A 26,670-nucleotide genomic window follows, 5' to 3' on the forward strand; every position below is an offset into this window, starting at 1 on the left:
TTATACACCTGTGGCCATGGAAGTGATTGGAACACCTGAATTCAATGTTTCAGATGGGTGAGCGAATACTTCTGGCAATGCAGCATTAACGGAGGAAAAATAATAATCCCAGTATCTACCTCCAGGGATTAAGCAGGTAAACCAAACGTATGAATTTTACGAAGATTGGAAACTATTTTGAATGTTGGGTCAATGTAGAATGATGGCCTTGAAATCTTCTACCAGGTCAGCATTTCTTCGCCTCATACAGGAATCCCATTTTCAAATAACAACAGCACAGCAGATTTAAAAACACTGGACTTTATTAAAAGAAAAATCCATCGAAGGGATGCAGTTTAGCATTTTGAGCAAAATAAAAGATTTGATAGGGAAAAAGTGGCCATAAAGTGCAGATACAAACACTGGCTGACTTGGTGATTTTAAATGTAGTGCGAACTTAAAATAAAATCATTACATTTTAAAAGAAAGAGCTGCACACTGAGCCAACGATACAAAAGTCTGTAGCTGTGCATCTGTTTTCAACTGATTAAACTTGAACCAATTAGTTTCAGTTCAGAGTTACTGAGATTTAAAAAAAATAAAATAAAATTAACACAGGAGTAAAAATAATATCCCATTAGTGTGCAACATGCGGTACTGGGGGGGAATGCATGACTAAAGATCATTTTTGTTGTAGACTGTGCAGTCATTAACACCCGTTTTCATCACCAGCAACTGTTGAATGGGAAAACTTTACACCCTGTCAATGTACAACAATACTTCAAAGCAGGAACACACAAATGTCTCAAACAAACACTTCACTATCGTCTCTTCGAAGAACATGAAACCAAATAACAGCAACATTAATTCTCAGGTGAGTATAAAAATAACCTTTGTCACAAAGGGGTGTGTGTTGGGGTGGAGAACATTTTTTTTCACTGCGATTTTCACAAGCGGTAAAGTGGGGGGGGGGGGGGGGGAGTCAGACATTTCACCAAATGTTAGCCCATTCTGTGCTCTATTAAACCATTAATTTCTTTCCTCAAGCTTGGGGAAAAAGGAAGACACGCAGATGCCTGTAAAACTGCACCAAACTGTACTACAACATTAACAGCTGACGAGCTGCTGTGCGTTTAACGGACACGTTAACTCAGATGTAGAATGAAGTACACAGTTTATTTAAAAAAAGAGAACCTAAAAGTTAATTTTACTGACTATTTCCAGGGTTTTCCTCCTGACAGGAAGTTCATTTATTTGCCATCCGGTATATACGCCGCCTACAGTATGACGACCTGTTATTATTATATGCTCAAAGTTTGACAGTAAGTATCTGCCGCTGTGCTGAAGACCATGACATACACCTGAAAATGTGACTTTGTGTCACAATGCTCACGCTTATTACTTAATAAATGTTTTTAAGACAATGATTTTTATACAGCTTCATCCAAAGTTCCCCAAACTACCCCCATTTTAAACTGTTTTAACAGTAAAAACTGGGCTTCTATGAACACTAAAGCCACATACTAAACAGCCTTTAGTTTCACCTTCTTTCAGTTTCTTCTTCTTTAAAAATAGAGTACTTTAGCATATAAATTTGTCTGCAAAGCAAATGAAAATTATAGTTTTCTTGTGCTCAACACTTTAACCATCATGTCTTTGATTAGAATAACTAAGTAACAACCTGCTAACTGAAAGACCCGTCAATTCAACATGGCTGATGGATAGCTGAGATCTGACATCCTGTTTGTTGGTCTGCACAATAATGACAAAAATAAAGATTAAAAAAATGTTTGGGGGCTTTAGAGTAATGGCAAAAAGGAATATACAAGTATTACAAAAACTAGAGTCATATGTTCAGCTTTAAAAATTATGCAAATACATACACAGCTTGTGCTAAAGTAGGAGTATTCAGCAATATATTTTGTACAAAACTTTAATGCATGAAACTATATTTAAAGCATTTATGTATTTGTGTGTATACTTCACTAGAATCAGTGAAAAGTTGAAGTTTTTAGACAAAAAGGCCTAAAGATGTACGACTGTGAATATTTGAAGCAGCTAATAACTGAAAAAGAAAATTTCACCTAAACTTTCAACATTTAAACGGAACTGTCACTGAAGGAAAAATCCACCATGTAATGTTACTTTCATATAAATTGGATGCAAGTCTGTGATGTTATTGGCATTTCAGGAACAACTGTGTTTGTTCACACCTTTTCTTATTATGAGATTACCAGAAATGCAGCACAGCTGAATCCTGAAGTGCCGGTAGCATCACAGAAAGCTGCTTTTCTGTCTGCGATAAAGGATTTCAGGGTGGATTTGTCCTTCAAACTACTTGTGATGACGCTCTGTGTGGAAGATCTGGCTACTGCGGACAGTTCAATGACCAAGTCCCTGCTTGGCTCTGTTAAGGTGACCTAGTAAACCTGCAAGGACACACTTCATCACTTCTCCTGTAGCAGCATAACAAAGTTATAATGTCACCATAATTCAACCATGGAAGATGGTTTATAAAAAAGGTGCGATGCCTCATTTTGTGACATGTTTAATGTTTTAAAAAATTTAATTAAAATCTAATGAATTCTATAAATAATTTTAAATTGGCAAAAAAGAACAAACCTTCTTCTTCTTGTTATATTTTTTGAGTCGAAACATTAATGCTGCATGCCCTGATTTATGAATTAAAACAAAAGAGGATTAAATGAAGTCAACGTCAAATAAATTCTTTTAAAAAAAAATTAAAGTTTAAAAATAGGTCCAAGCAGCGTACTTGTGGTAAACATTATGTACAAAGTACTGGTTATAGAGGTAATAAAAGTCATTTTTCATACAAACATTTGCAAAAATTACCATGAATGGAACTGGTATCAAGAACCAATGAGGAATCGGACAGATAAGCAGAAGAGGAAGTGGCGTTAATAATATCCAAAGGGTACCAAACCCGACCGAGATGGGTACAAAACACTTGGGTGTGTGCTGCCTGGAGCTTCGCTTCTGGTCCTCACTGGTCTCGAGCTTCGTACAGCAGTTTGGCTGCCTGTTGGAAAGAACAAGCAGAGAAAAAGTTAGTTTCATAGTTTTGGAAATAAAAACGCTCTTGATTTCTTATTGCTTTGTCTCAACAAGCACGCTACAGACCACATTCAGCTACAGTGCTGTGTGAGACTGATGGCTTTTTTAGCCAAAAAATAAAATAAAATGTAAAAACATGTAAAATAAATAAAAGTGCAAGCTCTGGCCTGATGGGGGCGCCACTGGACAGGTTATGATACTACATCCACCTTTCCAGACTTTGCTCCACAGCACTATAATCAGCCTGAGCTGTCCTTTGTTCTGCCTTTTGATCTGTTATTTAGCACGCCACCATGTTTTTATCAAATGTTTGCAATAAGGCTGACTGACCATATTAATGAGAAGCATTTCAATGACACCATGAAACAGAAAAACATCAAGAAAACATGAAGAGGTGCTTATTCAGAGCCATATTATTCTCTGCAACCCAAAAATGTAGAAAAATGTGTAACTAATTAAACTCATAGCTGAATATTAGATGCAGAAACTTCTCTGCATGACTGACAAACCAAAACATTCAGCTTACAGTAATACATTCAAAACTTCACTTCTGATAAGCTTACATTTGAGGCGATTATCTGTGGGACTACAACTTGATGCATGAATCAAAACTCTGTTTTGATTGTTTTACTTATTATTTAGATGGTAAATGGCCTGTATTTGTATAGCGCTTTACTAGTCCTTAAGGACCCCAAAGCGCGTTAGACATTCAGTCATCCACCCATTCACACACTGGTGATGGCAAGGACCAGTGTGTGAATAAAGGACATAAAGCAGTGTCTGTTGTAGGGAGGGACTCTTTTGTGTCCCTGACCTGATTTTATGCTAGCACAATTCTTTATTTCCAGCATAATAAATCATTTTCACTCCTCTCCAACCATTTTTAGGCACTTTAAGTGGGCTGGGCAACTGTTACCTATCTGCACTGCATGGACCGTCTTAGGTGTGCTGCTTATTTTTTTACCTTGTGCATTGCAGACAACCATAATGAAGCCACCTTCTTATCATCTGCTGCCTCCATGCGGAGCTGCTGGACATCCTGAGAGCCCATCGGCTTGTAATGGAGTAGCATTCCACTGGCTCTTGACCCTCCTACACACACACGCACGCACGCACGCACGCACGCACGCACACATATATATATATATTTAAAAAATGACTGAAAGACATCCTCTGTCTGTTAAGTAAACTGTATTCTTTGAGTCAAACAACAAAAAAAGCAACTTTAAAAGAGGTCATTTTAGTTTTTTTTCATGCAAACATCAAGTTGTACACATAGTCTGACACACAAATTAAGTCACTACATATCCCTTTTCCCCATGAAATCACAGTTCTACTGAGCCTTGGACCCTTTCAAATGAGATTTAACATATGTCAGAAACTAGAAGAGTGTAAACTCAGGACAGAAACAGACGACGGTTTTAAAACAATATAAGGCAAACACTAATGGAAATGCACGTGACGACACTGATGATGAAATGATTTCATGCTCCAGTCAGGAAACATGCAACAGTCGAGGTTCAGTGTCCCAAAAGCATCGAACTCATCTCTCTAATGGAAATCATGTTTATGAGCATTGTAGCATTCATCAACTCATTCAGCTGAGGGGATTTTTCTATTAATGAGTGAAAACTCAAATTCTCTGGGTGCTTTCATAGTATGTTTTGGGCTGCTGTGCACCTGTTCTGTTAAGAGCTGTTAGGACACCAAGTCAAGCTATACACTTCCTATACCTCACAGGCCTTTATCAATGCATTTTTACAGTCTTTCTAATTGGCTTGCACCTTCTGCTGAAACTTTGCCCACATGATTTGTCCTTGTAATACACTTGAATCCTGACATGCCCATTGACCATTTGATGGAGCATTATGCAAAAGTTTCTTTACCATGGAAACGATCCTGTGATCATTCGCCGCTCACCAGTGTGTGGATTTGTTTTGCAGCATGAAATCAACTCGGAAGCTTTTCCTGCCCAGTTTGTAAAGAAATGATAAAGAAATAGCCCACATGTATCCCTGAAAGACCTTCAGAGTGAACCGTCTGATTATTTTGGCGACTGATGAATGACTACTCATCAACTGAATTTCTGCCAAATGAATCGGTTAATCAGGCTGCTTAGGATATTAATCATGATCAGAGTAACAAACTGAAATGTTTGGCATTTCAGTTTCCTCTGAGATGCTTCGGGGACCCAGTGATAAAAAAAAGGAACCGCAGATGTATCAGACGCTCCATTTTCAGGCAGCTTCCTTGAAAAGAAAGAAAGCTGATGTGGGAAACATGCAGAAATGCAGCGACATCGATGAGGAACTGTTGACAGACGGACACTGTAAAGCAAATGAAAGCTAACCTTCAGAGATAAAGTGACTGTCCAGTAGACTGGTGTAAGTGTGAATGTCATTCTCTGAGCCCGGAGGAAGAAGCACCGGGCGGCCAAAGCAGCAGAGAAAAGAACGTTTGTTAGTTTAGAAAAAACAGAAATTTATCAGTTAGTGACAACATCTCGAGGAGGAAACGGGAGAAAGAAACAGAGAGAAAGGTGCTCAAAAAATTAAACACACACACGCATATATATGCTTACTTGTAACACAATTTTATTTCACACACTCACCTCCTGGACTTGTCCCATCTGTCAAAATCTGCATGCTGGAGATCCGAGACAGCTCAACCTCAAAGTGGCTTTCACCATCGAGGAACAGATATCTGACGTTCAGGTCAGAGACAGACAGCTTACCAAAAACTGGTGCAAATAAAACTGTTTGTTTTTTTTAATATTAATTATAAGTATTCTCGTTATTTTATGAGCTAATGTAAGATCTGAATCTATGCTATCCACTCTTTATAACAAAAACATTCAAATGCATTCCCCTTTCCCCCCCTCGAGGACAACTGTTAAAACTGAAGTACTTATTTGTTGTGTACAGATTAGAGATGGACCGATCCGATATTACGTATCGGTCCGATACTGACCTAAATTACTGGATCGGATATCGGAGAAAAATAAAAAATGTAATCCGATCCATTAAATATCACGAAAGCACCTCACAAAACTTGCAACACGCCGTAACTCGCCTCAGAACGTCGGAGCAGTATGCATCACGTGATAGAGCGGCTGTGGCATGCGGGACCTGTCGGTGGTCTGGATAGCATGTGGAGCTTCGCTAGCAACCTGGCATTTCATCTCCGACAAAGTTATCCCCGAGAGAAGTAAAGCAAGTGTGTAAGTCCATCTCTGAATGTTTGTAAAGCATTCCTGCGTTAAGCTTAACAAGCGACTGCCTCTCGCTCTCCGGCTGCTACTTCAATCATGAAACTGCTTAAATGATCAGCTGATCGGCTTTTCTGTCGCGAGTCTCTCTTGTTTGTTTTTGGCCCACTTTGCACCAGAAAGAGGAAACCAGCGGCTGAACAACAGCAGCACGTTTAAGCTTGATAAGCTGTTGTTACAATTTATTTAATATTACTTTCTACTCGAGGATCTTTTTCTTCGTAGCTGACGGCTGGTAACTGTGCAGGGGCGGATCTAGCAAAGTTTAGTCAGGGGGGCCGATAGGGCATTAACAGGGAAAAGGGGGCACAAAGACATACTTTTCTTTCTTATTCTCATTTAAAATGTCTAGCTTTTAATAAATAATTATTTGACACCCAAAGTTTTAATTTGATGTAAAATGAATAGAAGTCCATTACTGTATATAGTGACTATTAAGTCTAATATATACACCCTAGTAAGCTATAGTACTTTTTCCTTTGGGAAGGTACCATCTGTGCAGTCTGCAATTTTGTTGAAGAAAGATGTTGAATCTATTTAATATTTCTTGAAAAATAATTGATTTCTGTGCATTTTTTTTCACACTGCATCAAATTAAGGTTGATTACGTTGATTAAGCATCATGAGGTGGAGTGTGAGGGGTGGTTCCCTATTTTTTATTTATTTATTTTTGTTGTTGCTGGGAGTTGGAACCCTATTAGTTAGGTTGCTTAATATTTACGCTAAGTACTCTTTAAAATACCAGAATAGGGAGGATGGTGTAGGTCTAAGTTTATTAGATTGATCAGTATTGCTGAACTATGAAATATTTTTTTTGTATACAGGTATAACAGAATAGCTTTAGTGTAGTTGTTGTTTTAAACTTGAGTATGAACTTATACAAAATGCAGCAAGATATTTAAAAAACAGTTTTGTTGATTAAAAAACATTATATCGGATTCATATCGGTATCGGCAGATATCCAAATTTATGATATCGGTATCGGTATCGGACATAAAAAAGTGGTATCGTGCCATCTCTAGTACAGATGTTATTTATGTTTCCTAAGACTGCAGCGGACATATTTGATCCTGTTCAGCTGGCAGCCTAATTTGCAGACGGAGACATTTCATAGAAGGGAAAAAAACAACATGGCCAGATGTGACAGGTAGCTTTTTGTAATTCAGGTAAAGTAAATATTTGGTATGTCAAGTATGTGCGGACTTAAAGAAGAGCTAACCTGTGATTGTTGGAGAGGCGACACGTCATGGTTTCAGACTTCTCCGACGTTCCCAAAGTGACAACAAAGGTGCCTCCTGTTACGGCGGACATAAACACATTTCAGACACTAACAAAGGCATCACGAGAGTGGAGAGTGAAAACCTGAGGACTGTTTCCAAGTCAGTGGCTCATTTGTCAAACAGGAGGAGAAAACAAAGTATGGCAGTGTTTGCTGCTCGAGCTCTTCATCTTTATTTCTTTCTTTCCTTCATACTGAGCCTTTGATACAAACACACACAAACTCCAAACATGCAGCCGGCTGTTCCTCTACACTCCAGGCTGCTGATGGATTCTTGATAAGGAGCCACACTGTTGCTGTGTATTTATAGCTGCACACTGTCCCACAATCAACAGGATTACCAGGAAGGGACTGATAAGATTAATTCAGAAATTACTTTGATCATATTCCGGCTTTCTGCATGGAGTCAATGTGTCGAAGCATGATTACAGGAAAACAAAACCCAGGCAGACGCTCTGGATCTAAGCCTTTTTTTAAAGTATGAGAGTCCTCACCTCCCAGAAGCACTTTGAGCTGCTTGTCGTAAAACTCCATCTCTTTCTGGGAGACCAGGCTGCACTCGGCGCACTGCCGCACCGGATCAACAAAACACATGCGTTGCAGCGGCACTTTCTTACTGCAGCATTTATCACAGAAACACCGGCCGCACCGCCGGCAGTGGTGCTGTGGGAGACAACACAAGACAGTCTGATTGCCTGGCCAATTGTCAGGGTTAGGATGTCTGTGTTAGGCACTTCAGACGTTCTCAGGAAATCTCAAAACAATCTGGCTGAGATACAGCACCGTTTCCAACCAATCAGAACTCCTATTACACCCCCAACTGTGTGCCTGACTCACTCTCAGTCACAGTATGTCCTACAGCTTACAGTAGAGTATACAATTTAAACAAAACAAGTAGATATGATTTCATTTCTGATGAGGACACAGCACTTCTCCTACTTTTTTATATGGAAACAAAAGACATTATCTGCAAATTACTAAACATGATAATAGGGACAACTTCTTTTATGTAACGTTAAACAACTATGGAGGATATCCTTATACTCTAAAGTTTTTAGCATAAAATGTGTTTAATGGTTTCAAATAACAGTTTCTAAACAATATAGAAGAGTCCACTTTCCTTGTTTTATTCCAGTTTGACTGCAGTCGAACACATTCGCTCCTGTATTAATTTGTACGGTAACAGATCCCACTACTAATTAATAAAGTTTATTATAACATGTATAATGGATATTGTGCAGACTTTGGAGGTACAAAGTTGTTACGTCTATTTTTTTCTATTATCAGAGCAATTTCCAGTAAATTTCCACATCACTGATTTTGGTGAGTCATGAGTTACATTAGTTCCCAAATTTTTTGGCTTGCCTACATCGAATGTTGAGACCTCTGAGGCCTGGATAACAAATAAATAGAAGCCCTTGATTTCCTGGGGGATCCACCTCTGTGCTGGTGGGTTTCTGTTGCACTCTGATTGAGTAAGTGTGTCAGTTTTGGACAGAATGTGTTTTTTAATCAGAGACTTTGAGCTGATGAAGAAACACTTCTCAACAAGAGTACAAGAGACTGAGGCAAAGCAAAACCACATCTGCTTCACTGCACTTTTAAAGAATCGGGAAGCTTAAAAATATCAAAACTGTGCTAAAACCTCAAGATAACCAAGACCTAGAAACTGACTTCAGTCAGCAGTCTAGAGCTGGCTCTGATAATGGCAAAAGAGGCAAATATTGAAGACACTTGTAAGGGTGATTATTTTAACTCGACAGATGTAAAATGAAATGGTGGCAGGAGGCTTACAGCGTTATGTCGGTGGACACTGGCAGGAAATATCAACACACGGCTCTGACTAAATGATCCAAGAAGGAGTAACTCATCTAAGCATTCGCAACACAAACGAAAGCCTCGAATTTTTTAACAAAACATTTATACTAAACGCTGGTTTGTCCACCATATGTTTGTCCAGTCTGACAGGAAGTCGAGATTTTCTGCAGAGTTCGCATTGTCAGAAACAAAACAGACCTTTCTTTTGATGAAGTCGAACTTGGTGTCGCACTGCATACATCTGGGGCACTGAAAGACGGGAAGAGTGGAAAAAACAGGACGTTACACAACATGCTGAGCTGGACAGCTTTCAGTTAAAGTACTGCTTTAAAGTTTTGCACAAGTATCAGCAGCTAGCCAAGCCACAATAGATCTGCAGCTGTATGTGTAAATAATAACGGTATAAAAATAGTATGTGTCAATGGCTCTTGTGTCTTATGGTCATTACTGACAAGTGGTAACTGTTCATTAAACCATCAAACTTATGATTTATCACTGGCAGATCAGAAGATATGGGTTTGTAATTAGTGCCAGGCTTGTTTTTAATTCCTGCTCCTCTTATTAAAGAACTGAAGGCTGAGGTCAGCAAATAGTAAATGATTAACTTTGCCAGTCTGGTCAAAGTGTCCCTGTGTGCAGCCAGAGTTTACATTTTCACAGCCAGACAGTCTTTGTGTGTCCTGCTGTAGTTTTACTGCACTGTAAAACTACAGCCTTCGAGGCACGAAGGGCTAGCTCCTACTGCTGGTTAGCTAACCTACGTGCTGGTAGTCAAACACGCACACAACCAGAGGGGTCTCGTCACTGTGACGCGGACAAACGCTACAATTAAGTTTGCCGCTAGTTGTAGCTGTTAACTAGCTAACAAGCTCCGTTTGCTGCCAGGCTGGCCGTGACAGCCTGCAACGCCCAGTCCAGCGGCCAACTGCGATGTCCGGAGCGCCGTCAAGCTCGCCGCAGTCAGCAGGATGTAAGCCGGATGTAGAGCCGTTTCACTACAAAAAATAAAAGCCTATCACAGCGCACGACCGAAAGACTAGAGTTTGAATTTAGAGTCGAGCTGTAGTTTTTAGGTGTGATAGTATAACCCACCCAGTCACGACTTTTAAACCAAACAATTAACCAATGGCTGAGCAAAGAAACATTTAGAAATATTACAGCAACAGATAAGAAGATGTGTTGTTTTTAATAATTTAATAGACATATTTAGACCTACTGTTCTAAAAACTGACTTATTAAAGTTAACAACATTAAAGGATCGGATAGATGCATCTTAGATTATTATCATCAACTGTGCATTTATTATTTTTAAATATTTCTATTTTGAATCTGTCATTATACTGTTACTGTATTTTTCAAGATGGATAGGATCATCATATAGTGACCATCTGTACTGGATGTACTCAGAATAAATACGCAAATTAATCTGAAAAGCACTGATTGTATGAAATAACAATAAAAAACAAATTAAAAAGAAATATTTACTACGCCCACACGCTTTGATAAATATATCTGGTCCTTGAACTATCGTTCAAATAAAAGCAGCTATTTAAACACCATGTGATTATCACTGATAAGTTGAAACAGGGTCTTACATTTTAAAGGCCCAAACAATCACTATTCTAATGTAAAATGTAAATATTTGTTAATTTTGAATGTTTCCTTGTATTTTCCTTTTGAAAATAGTCCAGTGACTTTTGCTGTCAGGATTATAAAAACAAAAAACAGCGCACAAATTTTTTTTCTCAAGTTGTACTACAATGAATAAAATACAACATCATCAAAACTACAGCTAAAGCTACCACTAGACTCTTACTTTACAATTTTATTCCCACTAGTTTAACAGAGAGGTGATTTTATTTTGGAAACTACAACCGGAAAGCCTTAGTTAAGCTTCTCGTGTTTGCACGGCTGTGATCGCTTGTCGCTGTCAAACCAAATCCGACGCTTGTCTCACCTCTTTGTCCGGGACCCACTGCGGCTCGTCCAGCGAGAAAGGACTGCTAAAGGCGCCGTTTTCCGGAACCATGCGAAGGCCGCTGGGACTACGGATGAGTTTCTTCCCGTCAGGAACTGAAGACATTTTTCCTTCAGCGTGTGTTTCTCCTCTGTGTTCAGCGGAGTCTCCTTCGACCACAAAACTCTCATCTGGACACACCTTTCAGGATGATTGACAGGCTGTTTAGCGAATCAGAGCACAGATATGAGATCACGTGTTTCTCGGCAAAGTTGAGTGTTTTGGTTTCTGCAGCCCCTCCCATTAAAAATAAAGTAAACACATTAGCTGGTCATGGAAGAAGAAGTAAACATGCGGGGTTGTTAAAACTAGCACTAAATTTAGTACATGAAAGGTAGATAATGATTTGTGAAAAAAATTATAGATACGTATAGTTTACTTTGGACAACCATAATTTGAGCGGACATAAAAGACGATCTGGCAGATCTAAAAAGTAAAAAACACCAACAGGTTTCTGCATAACTTGGTGAGCTGTGCTGAACAACAGTACCCGTTCCCTCATCAGTTTCTGTTCTGTTACACATTATTACTCTCTAACGATACTGTAATTAAGATGATTACCAGCTTAGCAGAAGACTACAGGTAAGCTTTGGTTACAGGAGCATTTACTTACTTTATACAGAAGACACAGAGCACAGTAGTTTTTCAAATTAAACAACGACCTGGGCAGAGTTTACAGAGCTATTATGTGTGCTTAAAATAATTTCATGCTCCATTTAAAAACATGTGTTTTTAAGTCTTGTGATTTAGAAAAGGGACTACACTTTGGATGCACTTTGTTGTGGACTGGTGCAGGAAGATGGGGCTACATCCATTATATCACCGACATTATTTAGCTCACGATGTGTCAATGTACAAGCGATGTGCACACTTTCCTCCCTCAGTTTATGTTTCAGTAGTCTTAAAATATATTAGTCCTTACTTGTGTTTTCACAGCAGTCCTTTCTCTAGCAGTTGTCCGTTTTTCTCCCCAAACTCCCTGTTCTTGATCACAGTTTTCAGTTACTTCACTCTGGGCAAAGTCATCTACCTAAAACAAGCCGCCATGACTCTTCTACTGATTGGCTGCCCCTTGCAAATAGAAGGTTTGAACAGCAGGTGGGTGGGGCTCCTGTGCTCACAGCGAGATATCGCTCTTATACTACACCAAGCGAAGAGGGGGGGCTGGCCTCATTATATGAACCTTTTGCTTGATGTTTAATATTAGCATCCACTATTATAACTGTATGTTACCAAATAAGGTTTCAGTTTCCTATACTGACATTTTAATATGAACTCAAAGAAATGATCAAATGATGATATAAAATTTTAAGTTGCTTGAATTTAAAGTAATTTTGAAAATAAAACCACATCTTGCACAAAGCTTAATGCCCGACTTTTAACGAAAGTGACTTGATTGCACAACAAATTCCAGTGGGTTGATCTTTACTGTTTTAATTGAGCATAGCCAAAGTATAATAAAAAATCAGGTCGCATTTATTTTTAAATTGCTGAATTTAAAATGTTAAAATATTAAAATAAGTCAAATAATTTCAATAACTCCACATTCTGAGATTTTCACAATTATTGTATTTAGTTCAAGTTATTCTTGAACCTCTGTATTCAACATCTTTGCATTGTATCTGTGTACACTCCATTCAAAACGTTTTTCTTTGTGTTGCATATTTCATCAAAACCACTGAAGATTCATTTGGGAAATTGGAACAAATAATTAAAAAAAAAGGCAAATACAGTATAATGGTTTGAGACACCTTCATGTGAATGAATTCGTCAGGTGTCGATTTTTATTGAAGTTAAAGGTCTGATCTGTGAGATGTAAAGAGGGCTTCCCCCCCAACAAATTAGAGAAATGAAAACAGAACCATATTGCACAACCCTGCCAAAAAAAAAAAAGTAAGATTCAGGAAACACAACAGAGACAACGCACAATGCAGCAAATGCATGAGTCACACATCAGTACAATAATCAATGCAGCTTAAGATTTACAAATGTGCTAGGGTTGTTTGGAGATGGACGGTTAAACCTGATTATGGTTGATCTGTGGAGACTTCTCTATCATTAGTGCATTTATTAAACAGACCACTGTGGTCATTCCTAGGCTGATATGGAGGCTTTATTCTATTTTTTTGTGCTGTTTCATCTGTTTGAGCTTTTCTCATCAATCCTTTGTGTGCGCATCTTTGTATATATGTTACTGTAACGCCTTCGTCTAGATCACATTGTACTGAATTTTCAATGTGAAGTTCACTGCGTTTAATTTCATCTTAAATGTTAATGTTAAAAGCTGGCTCAGGATCTCTCACCAAATTTCTAATCTTCTAATCTAGTCTGTATAATCTTTGCTCGAATCTAATTTAAAGACTTTAAATTCAAAGACATGCACACAAAGGTCGTGCAGTTGGTAAGGCTGTTTAGGTGCGTTTAGACAAAATTCTAACATTTCAGAACAGGCTTCTGTGTTCCTGTGAAAATATACATCTATAATGTATCTATATGCCTGAGGCAGTATAAACAAAAGGACTCAGCTGCAGACTACCATTGCATGTGCACTCTAATAATTTTTGATTTTCATTATTTCTATAACTTCAATCTATATAGAAAATATATTTTGTAGCAGCGTACTTCTCCATAAATGGACATCATGTGCATTCATGTGTGTCTGAAATGAAAAGAAATGTAAATACACAGCCCAGCTCAAACAGAAGAAACTCTCCACACGAAATATCCCATCTCTGGGATTTCTTAAACAAGGCACCTCATCATCATTTAACCTGTTGTATGTTCTTTCAGTTCAAGCTTGCCACCAGTAAAGGACATTAAATATGTTAAATATTATGTAGCTTCCTTTTAAAGAAGTGAGCATGTACACATAGTTACCTTCATTTAACATAAAGTTATCAAAAGGGCAGTAAAAGGAAAAGTTTAATCTCGAGATGAACTCTTAGAACAATGACAAATCAACTCGTACATTTAGAAACAGAAATTGTTTAAATGTTTTTTAATGATAAGTCCTTTAGTATTCATACCAGGATTATGTTGGATATCTCTATATTTAACTGGAAATTTAAACCACTTCAAAAAATGTACATTAAAAATCGTTAAAAACTTTTCCACTTTTTGGTTCAACTTCACTCACATGGCAAAGTTTTGTCTCGTCATTGAAAGTCCTGCAAACATTTCTCGTCATTACTTAAAAAGTCTGGAGTGACATTAAGTTTGTAGTCAGTGTGGAAGTACAGCCTCAGTCCTGAGAGTGTGCGGGCCAGCCTTCGTGTGCTAGTCAATTCACGGATCCTGCTCTCAAGGCTTATTACAGAACGATATAAAAAGAAACAGCGCAAAGACAGAAACAAATAAAAACATAATTTACAAACCCCAAATCATGTAAACATGGAACTTCATACATCAAAAGCTAAATATTCAATCAATCAACACAGGACGGATCATTTTTAGGAAGAGGCAGCTGAAAGATCCCTGGACAGGTTTCCATGTTTTTGTGAACTACAGCTGCTGAGATTCATACACATCAGGAGATTTTCTCAACTAATCTACACCCTGTGCACAACTTCATTTGGAAATCTGCAGAACAAAGAGTGAAGAGTCTTAGGAAGTAGAACTGTTCTTATTGGCAGAGTTAGAATTCAGCACACAACCAAATATAAAGAAAATGGTGTCAAATCATCAACACTGGCCAAAAACTGTGATTCATGAGCTAAATCGTAGGTCTTTGTCGTTTTAATGATCGGTACCAGTGAAGACAAACATGGTTTCTTTAGCCATGTTTCAGCAGAGCAGCAAATTAATGAAGCATCTGAAAGCTTTTAGCAAAATAAAGTGAAATTCAGTGCAGCTTTATCTAAAAGATGAACATAGCGATAGTGATTTAAACGACTGGTTTGCTGACTATGGCTGTGAAGCCTCGGGTTCAGCATTCTGTCCTTCACAATCTTCTATTTTCCTTTTTCAAAACATACTTGGATGAAAAACGGCACACCTGGAAAATGATCAGATAAAGCTAGAGAGCTGGCTAGTGGTCACTTCAAAAGAGATGCTAGCAAAAACAGGCTCAAACAAAACAACTTTAAATAAGATTCAATTGTATCCACTTTTAAATCTTTTTGGGGTTTTTTTTTGCTATGCATAGGTTTAAAGCTTAGAAAGAGTGAACAGGTAACTTTTATATATATAGAAAACATGCACTCTTTGAAGCTGCATGCAGATAGAGATGATCTATAAAGACCAAAACACGCTTGTCTCTGCTGTGAAGCTGGGCTTTTCATAAAATGGGCGGTTATGGAGATTTACTTGATTTGGATGATGAATTGTGGGTTTTTGGTCCCTCACTGACCCTTTCCAGGTCCAGAGGTTGCAGTTTACTCCTACCATAGCAGCAAATTTAGCAGTAGCGATATTTAAATCACTGTTATAGTTATTGTTAGGGTATAGCTAAAGAATGACTGAGCTCCTCTCTGTCATTTAAGACTGCCTACTGGCTTCATCCACTGCAGTTTTTAGCCTCACATTAGAAGTGATTTTAAAATTAAAACTCCACTCTGCGCCTGCTTTTACCACCACTAGTATAGGAAAAACCAAAAAAAATTAAACTGTAATCTGAGAGAGTAGCCACTCACAACAGCACACACTTACATACAGTACATGCACATAGAATTAGACTGGAACAAGGAAACATACAGCAGCCCACCCCCTCCTGATATGTACTGATATAATTACATACCACAAATTACCATCTGAGATCATAAACCTTCAAGAGTGCAATGAAAGACTAAAATCTGTATAGTTAGCACATGATGGGATGATGCTGAAGTAGAATACGGGAGATGTCAAGCTTTCACAAACAGCTATTTACATCGAGGATGGTCAGAAGTTCAGTTCAGTTCTCTGTGACCTTTCACCTCCTCAGAGTGAAAAACCTTCAACGCGCCAGGTTAGTGTGGCTGGCACTCAGGTCACGGCTTTTTCTCAGACAATTATTTCGTTCCTAGAGGAAATTAAACAAGCAGAAATCAGATGGAGAACACAGGAAAGTGAATGTTTTCCATTATAGTTAGAGCAAAAAATTGGGTCCCGTACATTTTTTTTTTTTTTTTGATATAATCAAAAACTTTCAGAAATACATAAAGCTTTCAACAGATCATAAAACAACAAGAGTTATTATCTGAAATTATAATAGGGCAAGGCTGTACTTTCTTATGATACTAAGTAATTAAAAACACATTCCTTCTTACAATTGCAGTCTAAAGGAAATTATGGATACAATGTACCACTTTTTCACTGTTAAAATAAAGAATTGAAGTTGTAAAAACAATGTGTAAAAAAATAACAAACTTACTAAAAATTTGATTGAACATCAAACACTGTTAGTGAAACAGACAATGATGTTAGCCATGTCAGATTTATCACTATTTACAGTGAATGATAAGAGCCTTGGGGAGGGTTTGATAATAACAGTTTATAAAGACATGACAAATCAGAATATGAAATAAAAGACTTGAGTCAAAAAGTATCTGCCAATGGTTCTGATCATTTAAGAGACTGGTTTTTCCTACAACATAATAACATAAATCTGTGGTCACATCTTTGGATATTTGTTCATTTACTGTCATCTGTGGGCTTATTTTGTCTTGAAATAGTAATGCACAATTTCCAAATGAGGGAAGATTGATGAAATTTTAAAAAGTCAAATATGTATTAAAATTACTCCCTGGAAGACCGAAAGCAGATTAACCGAACCCAGATTAACTGTTTTCTAAAGAAAAAGCCTCCTTGAGATATTTCTTATCATTTCTAAGAATTTGTTTAGGGATCCAGCTGCAGTCCTTTGATTGCGGTTTTGCCCCTGGCCTGCAGCAGGACTAAAAACCCTCTGCAGATACTTTTGCACTCGTGTCTTGTTGCTTACTTGGTAGTGGTCATTCGCAGCCTTGTCCGCCACGTTAAGTATCCCCATAGAGCTGGCTCGCTTCATGCTGCACCCACATGCAGGGAGGTGGGGTTAAGGGTCAGAAGTGAGGGGGAGGGGGTGGAGATTCAGTTGTGAGGATTTGAGCTCAGTGTATGTGTTGGTTAATGACATTTGTAGTATTTTCACACTCTGATTAGTTTCACAGAAACGTTCATGTCACATGTATCGTGTTTTCTCTTCCCGTTCATGAATGTTAGAAGGCTGAGTGTAAAATCTGTTACCACTTTCTCCAAAGTTCACCTGAGTAATGTTACAGCTAATTTGCTGTTCATTTGTTACAGTAATAGTAATTAGTAACATTCTTAAATGTTATTGCATGCTTTATCGAAATATAACTTATTTATTAACTTTAATTTATGCTTCAACCTCAACTTAAAAATACATTATGAAGTTTGATGGCTGGATAAACTCTGCTGTCAGAGAAGTCTTTAAATCTGGCAACTGAAACTTAAATTCAATATTTCTTTATATGTGATCTACACCGTACAAATTCTTTAGACAGACTTCCCCTATAAGAAACTGGTAACATATTTTAAGGATATAGTCTAACAGTCTTTTAATTGATGAGTGGTGTAGACTGAAATTTACACTCAATAAAGTCCGTGCACACACACACACACACACACACAGAACCTGGTTTCAGTACAGTGACACTGCAGAAAAGAATCCATCCTGATGAGAAATGTAATAAGATCAGCACATGGTTGATCATAAAACAGTGAGATACTGGATCCATAAACTAGTTAATGGGAATTTATGGGAAATGGAAGGCGGGAAATAAAAAATGTAGTCAGCGCAGAAGCTTTTAAATAAGTAAAATTGCCAGAACACTAAAACAAGCTCAGACAAAGTGTGTGTAAAGTGTGGGTTGTTGTGTGTGCGTATGTGTGCCAGTGGGTGCTGAATGTATTTTGCCTATTATTTCTATGCAATATCCTTAACTCACCAGTATGAGCTCCTTCACTTTGTTGCCAGTCATACCAATTTCTCCCACCCCTTGTTTCCGGTCTTTATTTAAGCTGCCATTGTCAAAACTTCGTTTAGGTCAAAATACACAAAATGTGTTACTCTCAAGATCTTCTACACCTCTACAGTAGGACTGGCAGAGAGAAAACTTCACTTTTATGAGAAATATACTGGGAATGAACAGAATACTGGTCAAAGCATCTATGAAGCACTTGAGTTCTGATAACCTTCATTTTGTCTGAATACACTGATGATGTGCATTTAATGCTAATACATCTGTTTTCTGACTGTATGCTAGTGCTGGTTCTGAGCACAGCTGTACCTGCTTTGCCTGACTGACTGGAGCTCGCTGTGTTGCAGGGTGACGGTGCTGCAGAAACGCTCGGCTGTAAGTCTGTCTGAATTTGCAACACTTCTATGACAGATGTGTAACAGCTGGAATTGTGAGAACCAAAGCACAGCCATAACTACTGCTGCAGTGTAACATGTGTCATCTCAAGTCAGCAGTCATTGTATGTTTCAACAGATAGCTATACATCTAGTCTAGTCTAGCTTTCCTGCACTAGTATGGACAGAGCCCGAGGAGCAGCTGACCTTCATAAAGATATGACCAGCTGCAGGCATAACACATTATACTGTTTCTCAAGGTTTCCCTATGCAAGGTAGCAAGTCATAGCACAACAGAAAATACCCCACTGTGAACCTGCAGATACTCTCTCGATGAATATCATGAAATTGCAACATCCTCAGTTTTGTCTTTTGCTCCATTTTTTTGTACAAACTAAAAACTTGCAATTGTTTTTAAATAATTTAGTTAAACACTGTACAGCAGTTAGCATGGACATTTCTGCAGTGATTTACTGAGAACCTATCAGTCATAGTGATGATGGACATGACGGTTGTCATGTCCATCATCCTCATGAGCCACAGAGAAGAGCAGCACCAAAAGAAAAAAAAGGAAAAAAAGAGCACACAGATGAAGCATGCAAGTAGGCATTCGAATGGAAGGAAAAAACATTTATTCATAAATAAAATAAAATCAACATGGTACTCTACACAGGAAGAGCCATGCAGACAGGTTGCTTTTCAAAATAAAATTCAAAGAAAGTGAAGAAAATAAAATTCCAAAGCTACATGAAACTCAAACGTATTTCAGTTGAGAAAAAAAAGAAAACAATCCAGAGCCACAAAATGCAATAAATAGGTGTAACTATTAGTGGTTAAAACAAACAAACAAACAAACAAACAAACAAACAAACAAACAAACAAATCCCACCAGCATAACAAGCATAAAGGCAGTTCAAAAGCAGACATTAGTAGTTTCATTGCAAATGCTCTTTCACATGTCCTGTCATAGCATGTGAATGCCAGTATTATTTTCCCATTTCATCAGTTAGTTCCCTTTGGTTCTCTCGTTTAACAAAGTTCAGGTTTGGTCAGGACAACAGAGGTGTTCTAAAAGCATCATTCAGAGATTCAAATTCAGAAAGAAAAAGTGCAACTTTTATACTCTGTTATACATTCGACATTTAAATGTCTGAAGTTATTCATGTCATCACCTTGTTGTTCTGAATGCAGTAATAAAATATACGTAAACCCATTCTGACCTTCACCTCCAGTCGCTTTCAAATTCCACATAATTTTGAAGTTTCCTGTCACGTGAAGTAAACAGACCGTAAACTCCACTTTTCAGTGGGGGAGTAAATAAGCGGTGGTGGTTTTTGCAAGCTAGTGTTGAACTAAGTTGATGTTTGAAAGTAAAATCACTTCCTGACAGTGGAAGTCGTTCAGATGAAGAACTGTTTATGTGAAGGTTTAACAGAATACATTTTAACCCCAGCAGCAAGTACACATGTGAATAACTGTGGTCCACAGCCAGACTTTAGACTCCACTGTGCCAGACAACAGTCAGGTGTGTGTATTCCAACTCCTTCCGCCAAAAATGGAAGCCGTTGTTTACACCTGTGCAAGTACGCAAATATTCAGTTGTCATGAAGCCTGCGTGAGATGTCAGGCACAAATCACCAATGTAAATGTTTGGCTGGATTGTATTTGGACATGTGGCGAGTATAAAAACATGTATGTTGTTGTAACTATTTGTTGTAAATATTAGACCATTTTATGACATAAATTTTTTTCTTAACATATTAATACTTTTCCTGTATCTCTTAACGCAGAACATTAAAACTTTTTTTTTTATAAAAATACATTTTTCACAAGATATATTTTTTCCTCTTAATATTAAATTTTTTTTTTAAATACATACCTTTTCCGTAATTTGGATTTCTCCCCATGAAATAACACTTGTGTTTTAAAATTTTAAAAATATAAATCATACACTTACTATAATTCTGCATTTTCTTAAAATACTGTCTCTTTTTTATGTAATATTTCCTTACATAAAGGAAACAAAGCGCCTACTGTTGCCAATGACCAAACCATGAACTGTAAAGAAAAGGTTGAATGCATCGCAGTGCAAACAAATGCAATGGGAAAAAAAGCTGATGCGTATGTGCCAGAAAAAGCTCCTCCATCGCTCCATGTGCAAACACAGCTTTCCACCACTTCACCACCAGCAAAGTACAGTGAATCCCTTCTTTGTTTTTGGTTAGTACACCAACTGCCGTGCTGCATGATGGAGGGCCGGCTTGATCCTCCAGGCCTCCAGTGCAAAGGGTGAGTCAACCTGTAGCGGGGTGGGGCAGGTGTCTGGGTGGAGTTGATAGTTACCCGGGGTTTTTGGGCTCGCTGTCTCGGGACGAGCCGCCGCCTTTCAGCTTGCGAACGAGTTTCTCGCTGCTGCGGCGGATTGACGCTCGTAGTTTACTGAAGGATCCGCTCCTCTTCAGAGAGCCGGAGCCATCCTGGTGGGACACGTCACAGAGTCACTCATACACACCGCTATCCAACATATTTAGAAGAGTGCAGACACAGAATGTAGATTAGCATCAAACCAGCGTACACTCTCATTACTGCTTCAAACACATTTTCTGCTACTGTGCTTTAATCGAGAGAAGTCTGTGCATCTTACTACTGACATGACTTAATAATTAAAACTGTCCAAATCTAGGCTACACATACTCACACCCTATCTGCACACTGGTATATGCTAATATATTCACACAAACACTCAGTAGATCACTGTGTGATTAAAGGAGTCCAATAGAACAGCTCTGCTACATTTAGTTTTACACACCTTGTAATCATTAGTCTGTTTGTATTACAATTAGCATCTTGAGCTGCTGTACTGGACTGCATTTGCTTGTCTCGTGCAAAATTTCATGTGCTTACATGATGCAGTAAAGCAGCACACTCATTACAAACCAGCAGAGATGCTTAATGCGTCATGTGTGGCTTGTACTTCAAAAATAATGCTCCGTGCACTAAACAAGACTGTATTTATTTTGTTACACTGCATCTCATTCTGAGAGACTTCTACCCCTAAACTGTGGCACCATCAGCTGGTGTATTCTGTTATACATTATTCTCATCTTTTCAAATGTGAAAGGCTACACAGAGTGGCTCTGGAGAAGTCACACTGCATAATTTAGTGGCACCATTTTTAAGGTGTCAGCTATGGCTGTAGATGGCCCCAAAATCAAAAATGACATTACATGAAGAGATCTTTAGTGTGAGAAATATAACACCTCTGACATTTCATCTTCATTTAGTCCAGGGGTGGGCAAGTCCAGGCCTCGAGGGCCAGTGTCCTGCAGGTTTTAGATCTCACCTTGGGTCAACACACCTGAATCACATGATTAGTTTGTTACCAGGCCTCTGGAGAACTTCAGGACATGTTGAGGAGCTAATTTAGCCATTTAAATCAGCTGTTGGATCAAGGACACATCTAAAACCTGCAGGGACACCGGCCCTCGAGGCCTGGACTTGCCCACCCCTGATTTAGTCTCAGCACAGCTTTGATCTCTGACTGTTAAACTCGATGCACTTTATTGGACCTGCTAGTTTCTCACCTGCACCACTTCCTTTCAACATGTGTTGTTGAATAATAATAATGAATCAGAAGTTTGACTGAGGAATAGGGCAGCGTCTTGTGTGGGAGAGAGCGACTCAAAAGGCTATACATAGATTTTTAAAAAAAAACAAAACATAATTTCATATTTTTTCCAACTTGGATGCCTTAAATGTTTCCATTAACCATTGTCATCATATCCAGCAACATGGTAGGATCAGAGTGGTGAAGCCAAAACAGGTCAGTTACTTCCTAGTCCTGGCAGAACTCCATTTATTTTTGTAAAAATGTAGAAATAAATTACAATAATAATTGAAAAACTGATCCAAAATATGAATTAACTAGTTCCAATGATTTTTAATGTTTGCTTAAACTTTTGATCGGTTGGTTTTTTTTATTAAAGAAAAGTATGTCAAAGTTTAAAAGCTGTTACTGCCATGAGTTGTCAAAGTAGTCATGGAGAACCAATTCATACTCCAAATAAACTGAATTTTTCACATCAACGTGACTTTTACCTTTAAAAACTAGAGCACACCTAAAATATGGGGGAAAAAAGTTGATCTGTAACTAGCTAGAGAGACAGTTAAGCATCACCCAAACATACCTCAGAAATCAAATGAAGAATATAATATGCTATTGATTTCTGACATAAACCTACCCTCTGAGCTTCTGGGAGATTAAATTTAAATATGCATTTTTTCAGAATTGAGTTTTCAAATCTGCAGAACATCCATTATCTGATTTAAACAGTGACATAAAAGATTCAATTTACTGGACTGCGGATATGGTGATTGTTCTTCCTTCCACTGCTGCTGTATCTGAGCAGGACAGGTTTAGAGCTCACTCAGTTATGATGACACACACACGGAAAAGAGAAGGAACACACAAAGAGGCGACAGGCACAGGTTCAGGTGAGCAAAGAGTTTAAGTTTTATTAGAAGTTAAGAAAGATGCACAAACAGGACAGCACACGCAGAAGATTAGTAGCAGGAGGTGAGATCAGACTGAAAAGGAGACTAATTAAATTCCTAAACTTTCAGCAAATGCAACAATAATGCTTTTATACAGCAAATTCTCTGTAACCCCCCCCTCACACCAAACCCTGACAACTATATACACAGATATACAGAAGGTAAACAGAGAGAACACACAAGGTTTAGGCTCTGTATCAGCCAAAAGCTTCACTTTTTTCAAGACCCAACCTGACAAGTGGAAAACTTGAACTGTTGCAGCGTTTCTCCCCGAGACTTAACCATGTAAGCCCACTGCACATTAACTCCAATCACCTTTATGTGTCCTCTTATTGACATCACAACATGTTTTTGTCTGATATCAGTGCAAATGATGAGACAGCAGAGTGACACAGCAAAGACTAAACTCTAAACAGGAGCACAAACCTACAGAGCCACAATCAGCGGTGCTCCTGATCATGCTGACGAGTAAAGTCGATGTTTTTTACAGCGTGTTACGTGACTACAACATGAGACGTTTTCAGTTATCACTACGGATTCTAAAAGCTAATGTTGAATTAAATTGCGCGGATGATAAAAGAGAGATGAGAAGCTTCTAACCTCTACAGAGGGAGAGAGAGAGAGGAGGAAGGAGGCTTTAACATGGACCTCAAGCCTTCTCAGACCTTTTTTGTTGTTGTTTTTGGCTCATCTGACCACGACATCAACAAAATGTCATCACTTTTGCTCCTGTGAATGCCTTTGCCAGTATTGTAGTGCTGAAATGTTTTAATTTTTTTATGAAGTTTGAGGTTTAAATCAATCATTTGCACCTGGGTTGAACACAGGATGTCATGTTCACACAGCAGGAAGTTGTTGTTTTTCCTGTGTTTTTTAAACCACAATCTGTCATTTTTAGACCTCAAACACAGTTTACAATTTGTTGCACAGCGGCACTGCTACTGCTTTTTCCCCTGTTTTGCTGTTTAGTTTGGTTCACTGTTTAAGATAAAGATCCACTGGATACAAACACGCACATTCTTGTTGCATTTTGCAGTCATTCTGCGTGACCCTGGCCTTTAAAATCGATGGACCTGTTCAGCAACACTTCACTGATCTCTTTTTAATCACAAAGAAAAGTTCTGACCAAAATTTTGCTCCACTTTAAAACTAAATATAGCACATATTTGGTCATCTCTTTTGGTCATCCACTTTTTGCTTTGATTTTAATGACATGAAATTTTAATGATGAAACTTTAATTGATCTTGTGGTCAGATTTGTACCAAATAAGAAAGTTCATAATTTTAGTTAAAGAAGAGTTCAGTTCAGGAACTTTGTGTCAAACACCCCTCAAAGTTCCTCCAAAAACAAGTCTACAAGCAAAACGAAAGCACATTTTAAAGATAGGAGAGTGACAGAAAGAGAGGAAGCAGAGGAGCAGAGTTAAAGGACAAGGAGAAATATCAAGGTATGAAGCACAAGTTTACTGTTGCCATAAAGAAAAATCACCCCAGTCCTCTCCCACCCGCAGCAGATACACATTCTAGCGCAGTGCTTTAGCACAAGTAGAAAGCAGAGGGTTGGATTCGGACACACAAGCTGTCTCCGTATTTCTGCCAGAACCATTTTCACACAGTTCCTGTTCCCAAAAACAACTGAGATTGGGGTGTAAAAGCAACATTATCGCTGTGGTTGAACCCGGTGTGAAGAATCCCGCCACAGAAAAGAGCTGAAGGAAAACTGCAAAGCTGAAGGGGCTGAGGCGAGGTGAGGCGAGGCATCCGTCATGCAGAAGACAATTTTTAGAACCACTACAAGGCATCTGGAGTTACGCCTGCCGGTCAGACAGAGCAGATTGAAGAGAGAAAGACGCAAATGCAAACAGTAAAAGAGAGGGGAAAAGACAGTAAGATGAGATATGGATACAGAGGAGCAATTAAAGAAGGGTGAAGAAAGGAGGGAAGCATACAGGACAAAGACTGAGAGGTTAACAGACAAACCAGACACAGCGTCTCTCCACCCGCCAGTGCAACACATGGAAGACAGAGATCAATAAATGATTATACAACAAAACCCAACACTGTACTGGACAGCCAACACAGTATGGGTGGGCTTTAAGTTACAGTCATTACAGTGACATAATTTGATCAGAAGCAATTATTTTAATATTCTGATTTGGGAAAAGAGCTCAAAAAGCCTGTTAAAAACATCTTCAGGAGATCTGTGTCTCACATGAGCGTGATTGGTAACCACTAGTGTTTGCGTCACTAACCTCTGTGTTATAGAGATTCTCATAAAAGCAGCAATAAAAAAAATTTTATGTGCAGTTTTATTTTCACAACAATCCAACTTTACATGGGGAAATCCTGGGAAACCCTGGATGTTGTCTATTGCTCTAAGTAGCTATTTTCAAATGAAATCTGTTCTTTCCAAATCACAGGACTCACAGCAGGAGATAAAAATTAAGAGATAAATAATAATACTTCTGTATTTTCACAAATATGAGGTAGGATAAGATCATTTTAACAGAATAATGGTTGTGCAGTCGGGGGACTGAACTACAATAACACTTCTGTTCCAGCCTCCTCTAGTTTGTGGGAGAACAAAACCATCCAGACCGCATTATATTCCTTCTCCAAGGCCATCGGCCATTTTCCACAGCTTGTTCCAGATGGCCTCGGGTCTCGTCCACTCTCAGGCCCAAACCTCTAAAACTCAACAAACTAAACTAAATTAAGGCAGCAGACAGATAATGTCAGGGTGGACTCTTAAATGCCTGAATGCTCTGTGTGGTTATTAGGATGATTTATAATTTTACCATGAAATTACCTGTTTGTAAATGTAACTCACAACTGTGTAACCATTTGGTAGCGCCCCTGGCCTTTTCTTTTGGCAGCTATTTTGAAGAATTATGTAAATTAACTTTAATGTCAGCAGTCACATGGCATAAAAAAAAAAAACCTACATTTATAAAACAGGAATATTCACACGTCTGGTTTCAGGAGGTGAGCTGCAGAGGCCACACCACCAGGTTCAATTATATTTTTAATTTAAAAAAAAAATCGAATTATATGCGCTAAAGGCAGGCTGAAACATCGAGCTTGTGCGAGAATCTGAAGAAAAGAAAAAAAAGAAAGCAGAGAGGCCAAGCTTCAAACTTTCTAAGGTTTGTGTTTTGTGTGAATTTACACGAAGAAACAAACAAACAAACAAAAACACGGTTGTGGAATCATATCTCATGTATTCCAGAAGTATTATGAATGGACACCTAAACCTATCACAGCTGTGAGAGTGCAGGACAACTGGCAGGCTCTGCCACTAGGTGGAGCACTTACACAGCTCAATCAGGTGGAGAGAGACGCTG

The 26,670-nt window shown here is 38.4% G+C and overlaps 2 protein-coding genes across 9 annotated transcripts in view; both read right to left on the minus strand.

Moving 5' to 3' along the window:
- Positions 1-284: 284 nt before the first annotated feature.
- On the minus strand, positions 285-12,474 carry zfyve21 (zinc finger, FYVE domain containing 21). 3 transcript variants are annotated; one of them, XM_085257556.1, is made up of 9 exons: positions 12,359-12,466; positions 11,377-11,577; positions 9,618-9,668; positions 8,096-8,264; positions 7,542-7,617; positions 5,666-5,757; positions 5,405-5,458; positions 4,019-4,146; positions 285-3,019 (listed from the first exon to the last, which is right to left on the minus strand). In XM_085257556.1, exons 2-9 carry the CDS (start codon positions 11,500-11,502, stop codon positions 2,984-2,986), a joined length of 732 nt encoding a protein of 243 aa, XP_085113682.1. In that variant the 5' UTR covers positions 11,503-11,577; positions 12,359-12,466; the 3' UTR covers positions 285-2,983. The 3 variants fall into 3 exon arrangements, with proteins under 3 accessions (XP_085113682.1, XP_085113683.1, XP_085113684.1); XM_085257557.1 differs by lacking the exon at positions 5,405-5,458 and having other exon boundaries at positions 12,359-12,376; XM_085257558.1 differs by lacking the exons at positions 285-3,019; positions 4,019-4,146 and adding an exon at positions 4,156-5,303 and having other exon boundaries at positions 12,359-12,474.
- A 699-nt stretch (positions 12,475-13,173) lies between these two features.
- The window catches only part of klc1a (kinesin light chain 1a), a 43,822-nt gene continuing 30,325 nt past the window's right edge, over positions 13,174-26,670 (minus strand). For 3 of the 6 annotated variants that reach the window (XM_085257550.1, XM_085257551.1, XM_085257549.1), the window contains 3 exons: positions 21,116-21,249; positions 17,357-17,423; positions 13,174-16,435 (listed from right to left, as the gene is read on the minus strand). In XM_085257550.1, the coding sequence (XP_085113676.1) occupies positions 16,370-16,435; positions 17,357-17,423; positions 21,116-21,249 (267 nt within the window). In that variant the 3' untranslated portion in view covers positions 13,174-16,369. Of the gene's footprint in view, positions 16,436-17,356; positions 17,424-21,115; positions 21,250-23,261; positions 25,141-26,670 lie in introns of those variants that run through there. The other 3 variants (XM_085257554.1, XM_085257555.1, XM_085257552.1) reach the window with 2 other exon arrangements.

Source organism: Mchenga conophoros, linkage group LG19, assembly GCF_057382185.1.
Source record: "Mchenga conophoros isolate Kocher_MC1m ecotype Shallow Benthic linkage group LG19, M_conophoros_male_GT1.1, whole genome shotgun sequence".
Classification (NCBI taxonomy): Eukaryota; Metazoa; Chordata; class Actinopteri; order Cichliformes; family Cichlidae; genus Mchenga; species Mchenga conophoros.

Bases quoted from the DNA above. Each gene is read 5' to 3' on its own strand.
- zfyve21 (XM_085257556.1), bottom strand. From the start codon at position 11,502: ATGTCTTCAGTTCCTGACGGGAAGAAACTCATCCGTAGTCCCAGCGGC. The intron at 9,669-11,376 runs GTGAGACAAGCG...CCCGTCTTTCAG, and splicing joins AGTGGGTCCCGGACAAAGAG to TGCCCCAGATGTATGCAGTG. The intron at 4,147-5,404 runs GTTAGCTTTCAT...GTGTGTGTGTAG, and splicing joins CAGTCACTTTATCTCTGAAG to GAGGGTCAAGAGCCAGTGGA.